Source organism: Sinohyriopsis cumingii, chromosome 13, assembly GCF_028554795.1.
Source record: "Sinohyriopsis cumingii isolate HCF-2022 chromosome 13, ASM2855479v2, whole genome shotgun sequence".
Lineage (NCBI taxonomy): Eukaryota > Metazoa > Mollusca > Bivalvia > Unionida > Unionidae > Sinohyriopsis > Sinohyriopsis cumingii.
Genome location: NC_142973.1, coordinates 42,758,824 through 42,768,873, shown reverse-complemented (window position 1 = coordinate 42,768,873; position 10,050 = coordinate 42,758,824). Strand labels below are relative to the sequence as shown.

General features: G+C 34.0%; 1 protein-coding gene across 4 annotated transcripts in view; it reads right to left on the bottom strand.

Moving 5' to 3' along the window:
• Window positions 1-254: 254 nt before the first annotated feature.
• Window positions 255-10,050, bottom strand: part of LOC149785300 (uncharacterized) — a 40,026-nt gene continuing 30,230 nt past the window's right edge. For all 4 annotated transcript variants that reach the window (XM_089979182.1, XM_089979183.1, XM_089979181.1 and 1 more), the window contains exons 4-6: window positions 5,051-5,136; window positions 1,820-1,981; window positions 255-1,709 (exon numbers count right to left, since the gene is read on the bottom strand). In XM_089979182.1, the coding sequence (XP_089835308.1) occupies window positions 1,606-1,709; window positions 1,820-1,981; window positions 5,051-5,136 (352 nt within the window). In that variant the 3' untranslated portion in view covers window positions 255-1,605. The remainder of the gene's footprint in view (window positions 1,710-1,819; window positions 1,982-5,050; window positions 5,137-10,050) is intronic.

Here is a 10,050-nt window from a genome sequence, read left to right as displayed (position 1 = left end):
CCAAATTAATTTTAGCTTCCATCGCGCTGCGACGAAAGCCGGAGAGAGCCGGGTGACCCAGGTTAGATAACCATGTGAAAGTCTGTTTGAAAGAAGTTTAGTTTTTGCTTTGTTTTTTAAATCGTATCGTTTCCTCCATACCCACATCCAACAACTTTTTAAAAAAAAAATATCTTCATGCCGTCGACCCTGGCATCGTGAAGGTGAAATTTACATATAAAGTAAGACTTCGAAAACCACAAAGAAATCCAACATGAAGAATAAAATTTGTTTATTAATCACATAAATAAATGATAGAAAAAAATTTTATTTAAAAAGGTAATTTTATTAAATCCACAATACTACATATGATGAAACATTGGTACAGCTACCAGTTCATACTGCCAGTAGAGCACCACTGAGCAAATTTTTCACAGTAAAAATAAACCCTTCCCAGTAAACTCATGCATTTTCCATATGAGATTTAACTTGGTATAAATATATTAAAATATAAATAATACTGTGTACTGGTATAATTCAAAAAAAGTTCACCACAATATAAATAATACTGAAAAGGTCATAACAAGCAGTTTGGATCACTGTATCAACATTTTAATCATTACAAAACAAACTTTGCGATTTCCACCAAGTAACAGAGCTTTTACAATTAGGCTTTTTTTTCTTAAAAAAAGGGTGCAATCGCAAAATTGTGCATATTAATATTAACAGAGATTCTGATTGTAAACACTGATACGTGTTTTATATATTCCCCACATAAAAATAGTTTGTATTTCTGCTAAATAATTCGTACTGTACTATTGTTGATACCGTCAGCCGCCATTAGAGGCTGCCCTTGACGTCACAAATTTGTCTATTGTTTACGATTGCTATATGTACTCCGATGTTGAAACAAGTGGTTACCATACAACCACTTAACTTGTTAGTTAGACATTCCTGTAGAAGGAGTCAAATTAAAAACTGATGTTTTAAATATTCAGTCCAGATAAAGCATGTAGGCAATATAAACTCGATGTTTGCTGTGGTCAAATGTTTGATTCTGTGAAAATATTTCATTCAAACAACATTCTTTAATGTAGCGTATATACATCACTGCAGTGAACACAAACCGCCCTCGCGATTCAACGAACCATTTGAGGAGACTGCTGCTTTCAAATCATTTATACATTTTATCTCTGCAATATGGCGGTGCCGAACAGAAGGCAGATACGCTAGAATTTAAACAGTTTGAACTTAAGTATTTTCCCCATCAGAACTTCATGTACATTTTCGATATTTATTACGTTAATATGTGTCAAATAGTGGAGAGTGTAACTTTTCATGGGCTTGCCCTTTCAAATCATATTGTTACAGTATGTTACTTGTGTCAAGCAAAAAAAGTAGAATTACGCTTTACACAAGCGATCGTTAGTGATCAGCAACGGACAATTTAAGCTTTACACAAGTGACCGTCTTTGATCATTAGTATACAATATTCAGTTCATTTCATATCTAGCCAACATCACATTCGGCAAGACGGTGTAATCAAGACTTAAAGTATAAGTTAAAGCAAGCATTTAAATTACAACGGAACATGTTGATGTATTTATGCCAAACGTTTCTCGAATATTAATTATAGCGGTAAAATCCTTTGTGCTTGTGTGGGCTCTGCAGTGCCATTTTCCTTGCTCTTTCATTTTCACTCATAAGGGGCAATTCCTCTACAGCTGGCACTAAAATGATGAAATAGAGACAATTTTAAAATTTGTATAACATGAAGAATTCCTTTTAGAGACTTTACATAACGAGAGAGAGAGAGAGAGAGAGAGAGAGATATGCTTACATCTTACGGCTTTTGAAGCGGGTCCGAACTCAATGTTTTCTCTAGTGGTGGCGACGTCGATTTTATTGGGAGAGTACAAAGAGGTCCTCAGGTGGGGGCGATACGGTATCTGGCCATTAAGCGCCTGGTTGAAATTTTCCTGGTCATAGGTGCTTACCAAGCCTGAAGAGAAGACGAAACGTACATCTTGATTGGAAAATATTTAATGGGTGCTTAGTAGTATAATCGGAATGTTTGTTATTTTTCAAAACTTAAGAACATTTAAAAACGAAAGTAGCATGATTGATAGAATGCAACGTGAAAATACAACACATAGAATACTAAGAATTCATCGATAAGTCATTATGGTGAATATCTTGTCATTTTTTAAAACCTAGTCTCTCAAACTACACATTTTATACTTTGTCATCTTAAGAGGATTTGTGAGCCGTATGGGGAAAAAAAGCATTCACGACTTCTCGGTCAATCCCACGACTCATACCCTGCAATTATACCGATAGCTACAATTCTGCCCATCTGGTTTTTATACGAAGCAAGGATTCACTCAGAAATTGCGATGGCAACTAACTTCTTTTTCTGTCGCAACTTCTGGATCAATCCTATGGTCAATCCAATCGTAGAAATAGCCGATATGGTCAGACTGCAGTTTCTTTTTATGTGAAGAAATTTCCGAAGAGCAATATGTCTGATTTTTCTGCAAATTGCAAGGCTGACGCACGTCGGAGGCATATTTGAAAATATGTTGTACTGGAAGTCAGAATAAATAAATGAATAGAACCAATATAAATGGGAAGGTAACGGCTATTGAACTTAAGAAAAGAATATGAAAATATAGTCTCACTGACGGATATGCCATACCACTGCAGATAGACTATAACACTATTGTCCCAATGACGGATAGACTATAACACAATAGTCTCACTGACGGATAGCCTGACTATATATAACATAATAGTCTCACTGACGGATAGCCTGACTATAACACAATAGTCTCACTGACGGATAGACTACAACACTATAGTCTCACTGCAGTCCCGCCACAGGAGAGCGAATGCCAGCAGAAAAGTGACTGAAGGGTCTTAAAAATACAAATCTAGGTATTCCTTGCCAGTCATGTATACGTATTAACTCTAAATGGATCTGGTCCATTAAATGAGCAAGGGAGACAACTGAAATCTAACTTTCTGTCTTTTACATGTGCTTAGTATGGTTGTACTCTTTTCCCCTTGTTTCTATTTTTTTTTATAAAGTGTTACGTAATTATGCGGCATTGTATTTATACCGGTGCTACTGATTTCATGTTTAATGAAAAGAAACACGTTGTTTATTGTGTCCGTGACATAGTTTACCCCTAGCCTCTATATAGTACGATTCTATGGTCGTTATGTATATCTTTAAAAAAATGTAATTTTATTCATGACTGTAAGTTGCAGTGATTATACATAGCTAAACTATCTGTACTTGTATAGCTTCTGTTTTAAGATATTAAAAGTGACGAGATTGCGTATGATCTATAAATAGCTATGATCAAATTACTACTAATAATATTATTATTAGTGGTAAACATGCTGACAAGTTTGGGGTAATTTCTTATTGGCTAGTAGGGTCGAGTGGGTTCTTAGAAGAATTAAGTTATTTTTTGTTGGATGGATTTGGTCAGGTTGATTATTTTATTAGGCGAAATATTTGCAAATTTTCACGTAGGAGTAGTAGCAAATTGAGTTTCCACCTCTTACGCTTGTAAATATTTATGCACTTGGAGCTTGACAGTTTTACTCAGTCTTATACTTTATGCTCTTGTTGCAACATCAGTCTTCAGACGTATTTTATGTTGTATTAAGATATTTGAGAGGAAATATATGTTAGGATTACTCATAGGAATCACAAAGTGCTCCTTGGACCAAATAATATTCTGAGACTATTCTGAATTATTCAGTGGGTTTCTGGACGATGTCATTTTGATACATCATGAATGTTGGCATTCCAGTGCATTCGAGGATGTGAAATTCATTCGAAACATTAGATTCTTTTGGGCTTGAATAAAATATTTTAAGAGTATTTTGGATTGAATTCATAATATTGTAAATTCCTATTACATTTTCATTTATAACTTTGATAATTAAATTATTTCTTAAGTTTGATAAAACTTGTTTTGCTTCTTTCTGTTACTTAGTTTTCGACCATTGAATCGTTATATATATATATATATATATATATATATATATATATATATATATATATATATATATATATATATATATATATATATATATATATATATATATATATATCTTTTGACATTTGTCTCAAGTTATGGTGACAACGATTTTACTGTGTTTTAATTAACAAAACGTGCGCAAATTTCGCTATGTAAATTAACAGGAAATATTTGTACAAATCTCACCGAATTCGGACGGGTCCTTTCTAGTCAGTGAAAGTCTTTTATAATTAATATCCTGAGTGTGTATGTTCATTTTTTGGAAAGTGAATTGTAACGCATTCAAAAACTTTTTTAAAATTCATATACAAGAATTATTAGTACAAGTATTTCATCAAAATCTGTTCACCGCTCAGTCTGCTATGTTTCAAATAAACTTTGATGCTCGTACATCGTTTACAATAAAACTTTATATTTTGAACATGTCCAATAATACAAGGTTCGATTTCCTTATTTTAAACTAATTGTCCCATGACAATTGGTTTCGATAAGTACTGGTCAAGTTTCTTGACCACTCGTATAGTATGTGTTTGTTTTTTGTTGGATTTTTTTTGACCAAGAAACTAGTTGAATGTTATTCCCGCCCCCAAAAAATTATATTACCTTATTTAGTCACATCTGACCAAGCTTACATATAAACTTATAAATCAATCATTTCGCCCTAAATCCGTAAGCCTTTATGAAACTAATGGCTGATATCAGATTCAAACAAATACCAGTGTATTGGAGTGTTAAAGAGGCACAATCCTTACTAAATCTGCTTTTTAAATGAAAATTTTCTCTGTTTTATGTTCAAAATAGAGATGATTATTTTGCAAATAAAACAAGCATGTATTTTTCTATGGATCTTTCAGAGAATTTCTTTAGTGATATTGAAATTGATTTTTTGGGCCCATTGTCTTCATTTCACAACCGGCCAGCACAGCCCTAAAACCGCCGCTGCATTCACTTACATTTTAGTCTCTCAGTACTAAAAGCCTTACACTATGTAAGTATTTGGACATTTTACTTACCATCTACAAATACAACTCTGCTACCGCCATGGCCAAGTACTTCTTTTATATGGCGCCAACTGCCGCCTATACGTCCCTGACGTATTCTGGAAGTAAGTAAATGCATATCAGTTCTATAATTATAAAGCAAAGACTTCAAACACACATTTCACTTACTTTATAACATGATTTTAGCGACTTATTTTGATGGATTTAAAAATCACAGGAAGCTTACATCTTATATATATATATATATATATATATATATATATATATATATATATATATATATATATATATATATATATATATATATATATATATATAGAGAGAGAGAGAGAGAGAGAGAGAGAGAGAGAGAGAGAGAGAATTGCAGATTAGTCGATTTTCGAACAGTGAGTAAAACTGAATACACAATGTGGAAAATCCTTATGCATATAAAAGCTGAATAGCTTATGTTTATTGACCTAAATTGCTTGCTGAATCTGGAATTAATGGACGGCTGATACGTTTAAGTAGGGGACTATTAAAGATTATATAAATAGAGGCAGACCTAGGATATCATTTTCAAAATAAGTAGTCGATCTGAAGTACATGTGAAGAAATACAGACGTGCAAACTGTCTGAATAGTAACAAACAATTTTAATAGTTTATATTGAAGTGCAGAAGAAATTCTGATCAACTAATTAGGAATGCACAAGGTTTAAGGATAAAAATCAGCAGGGAATTTGAGGTGCGTCGAATTGCCGGTATACCGATGGAAAGAATGCAATACTTTTTCATGTACCGAAACTTCGTTAGTTTTCGTCATTATGGAATGTACGAAAATTCCATAGCAATCCTGTAAAAAATTAAATGAGATTAATGTGTTCGGATTTTTCATGAGAAAATAATTCAGAAAGATATTATTTATTTGTTTTATGAAACATTCGCACTTGTCAGAAAGCAATTTTGAATATTATAAATATAATTGCATGTTTGATCCTTTAATCACATGTCTGACACAAGTCACGTAAGCCACTCGTGGTGGCCAAATGGGATGTCATGAAAGACATTCAGGCCAAACCCATCGTTTAGAAAATGTCGGTTTTAAAAACTCTGTCATCTTTAGTTATTAATAAGCGTAGGTTAACATGTTAAGTACAGTTATTCCTTTCTACGACTGAGAATCGTCCTAAGAATTTTCGGATAGCAGTTGTTTTCTGTTTTAATTTTACGTAATTTTTCAAGTCCACTAAATACTTTCTCGTTTATTGAATAAATATGTTTTATGTTTATTCTCTCTCTCTCTCTCTCTCTCTCTCTCTCTCTCTCTCTCTCGATCGATCGATCGATGGATGGATGTTGGCAATGTGTAGCTAGTAAAATGTAGGCTTCACTGTTAACACTTTCTATTTCAATCAAGAAGCTCTCTAACGTCAGCCTAATGTCTTTCACAGGGTGTCAGCTGTAGCGTAAGCTTAATCATCCCACTTTAGTTACATATTTTGATTACAAATTATACAATTAACATTAACATCGCAAATGTGTCAACAATAAGGTAGTGGCTATTTAATTGGGGTTGGTCTGTGATTTTTCTTTGAGGGGGGGTAGCTGAGCTATTTGATTTTCTTTTATCTCAAGATAATTAATCTTTGTTCTTCAAATTATATAATGGTTATTAAATGATGGTATTTTTTTTTATAAATCAGATCAATATATTTCTTCAGCATTTGACAGACAGAGATTAACCAAAAAAAAAAAAAAAAAAGGGGGTCCAGTCCCGAGCCATATAATATTACAGTATTGCTCTTTAATATAATTGCGGTATACCGTGTTACGTATCGTGATATGTTCGGAAATATCGCGGTACATAATTTTTCGTGGTACCCTAGCTCAACAGGGAATTAGTATACAGGAACAAAAAAGAAGGCTATAATTTCTTACAAAAGATCATTACATGTGATCAAACTTAGATACACTAATCTCAGCTTGAAAGTAAGAGAAAGCATTCAAGTTCGCCATCGTCTATAAAAGCATATCTTTACAAATATGATGTACAAGTTATATGCATTTTGTTCTTTAACACACAAGGAATAATTTCCAACCACATTGTACATGAGAACACCACAGTGAATGGACAATAGTTTACCACAGTGGGCAGTTAGATGCCATAATTTACGTTAGTCTATTTGCAAAAGGTGCATCATTTTGCATCTGGAAAATGCCCTTGCACACACAGGAACGTCATTAATGAAGACCTTACAAAAACTTATTATTGGAACCCTAAATCACCCACCATACAGTTCACAGTTAGTTCCTTACGTTGGCTTTAGCAAAACTTAAATATTTGTTACAGAACACTACGAAATCAGCGAACCAATGGATGCAATCACTGGGTCGCTATGAATAACGGTCACGCGTCGGACTGCTGTGCGTATTTTAGACATAGGTCACAAGAAAGCCACAAAACAAGGAAACAATTTTTATCCGCAGTAATTGAAATTTAAGGGCGTGCTCTCTGAGTACAAAATATAGACAACAAATAAAAATTCAAAGGAAGAAAATTACACCTTGATAATTTTAAAAACGTATAGTAAAACCTTTAATTTTTAGACGATCCGAATTGTTCCCGTCACAGTCTGTTTTTCTTATTGCTGAATATTTGAAAGAGTTGCCACGCAAAAGTGTTTATTGATTCGCAAGCTTCATTTATTTTTTTTATTCCAAATATGTTAAACAATATACTCAATTGTATCAAACACACTTGTTTAAAATACACATTAAATCCAGTTAATTGAATCAGGTAACGAATGCAGCAGAAAATTGAACGTTTCCAAGTGTCTGCGCCGGTTCGAGTCTCGGATTCAGCCAGTGTGGGTATGTGAGAAAGCTTGCCAGTAGCTTCTCGTGGGTCGGTGGTTCTTTCCGGGGTTTTCCCGGGTTCTTCCTCCACCATTAATACTGGCCGCCATGTATAGCCTATCGTGTGCTGAAGAATGGCGTTAAACCCCACAACAACAACAACAACAACAACGTTTCCAAGTGGAGTCGCAGTTTAGCATAAACCACAAACCAGCATGTAATTGCAAGACACACTCAATGTTGGGTACCTGTAAGGTTTTGCTGACTGGCTGTTTCCTAAAATTGTGTTCATTGTGATGCGATACGGCAGACATTTTGGGTAATTTTGGAACTGTTGACTTTCAACCACGTTAATACTCTCCTTGTATCGGAGCCAATCTGTTACTTCCACGGGAATACATTGTCCCCGGCGGTGAACATATTTCCTATCCTCCATCTTGCAAGTGAGGAAACGTCACCATGGAGGCACGTGACAATGACGTCTGCTATTAACAAAGGTGCATTACATCATACCACTGTCCTCTCTAGAGTTGACACCTAAATGTTGTAGATGTCTGACGCCTGACGCATAAATCTTGTAGGGTTAGGGTTGCATCAGAGTACAAAATATATAAAAGTTTATGTCCTTCAACAGTGTCGCCTTGTAATTCAATTTATAATAAACAGAAAACTACGGATCGAATTTTCTTTCTTTGTCTAAGTCTACGTACTACATTAAAATCGAAATTCGAATTTTCGGTCAATTTTCTGGTCATACTAGCTCCTCCTTGTAAACTTATGGATTCCGAATGTATTGTACCTGGTACGATTTGGAATGCATATATTTGAAAAGGAGGAAAAACACTTTCTTAAATCAGTTTAAGAGAACATGTATAAGAGAAATTTATTAAACACTTTTGGAAACCAGAAATAAAGAGACGCGTGTATAAATAAGAGAAACTTTGGAGTAACGTTCTGTATGACATGTCACTGAATTCATTTTATGAAGTAAAATAGTTTTGGGATTTTGAAAATTCTTTATCTAAGAGTTCCTCGTTTGAAACTCGATTTTCACTTACGAATGGCGAAGCCACGAGTAAAAATATTACACTTTTTCACGGCTAAGCATAAAATAATAGCGTCTTAGCTTACAAATACATGAGAATGAAGTCCTGAGAGCATTAAAGTTGTTTAGAAATAGCAAGTCACCAGGCTTCCATGAGAATTTGTAAAGTGTAGATTGGATATCATAGGACATTATTTAATACCCCATTTAATGTTATATTTTACTATGGTACCGTTCCCGATAGATGGAGATAGAGTTTAATTATACCACTTTAAACAAAAGGCAACTCCTTTTACTAGAGACTTGCATTCTAGTATGTACTGCAATTTCTAATGAAAGACTCAATACACAGGCTCACAACTAGGATAAGATACATTAAAAAACAGGCAGGCGATAAATCGGACTGGTTAGTCGACAATAGATAATATGTTTATAATGCAATCGTTAATATATAAATAACTTTCGAAATAACGAGAAAGAATCTATTGTTTATACTTCGATTTTCAAATGGCATGTAGGCATTCTTACACAAATGGTGTGCATGGTGACAGTTTATAACAAGGAGAAAATGAGAGGACTTAATAGGCAACTCTGTCACACTCTAAGATACATACAGTCTATTCACTCAGCTGACCTAGAGAAGTCTTTACAGCTGATCTAATAGCTGTATTGATCAGCTGAAAAGACTTCTCTATGAAAGCTGAGAGAATATACTGTATGTAGCTTGGAGTGAGACAGGGTTGTCTATTAAGTCCTCTCATTTTCTTCTTGTTATTAAATGATTTATCATCAATTATGGGTGAAAATGGTGGAACCGGAATCTTTATGGACAATAAATTATTATTCAGTTACTTTATGCCGATGACTTATGTATTTTGTTGCAGATACCGTTTCAAATTACAAAGTAAGATAGACACACTGCAGCTCTTTTGTGTGAAAAGGGGGTATAATACAAAAAGACAGAAATACTTATGAAGATTGAGAAATGGACTCATCATAATGACATTTTCAAAAGTTTAAGTTATTACACTTATTTAGGAGTAATGTTTTCTAGTAGACTGAACCGGTCAAACACAATTACAGGAGTTCTTGTATAACCTTATGAATCATTCATTCCAGTATTTAAAAAAA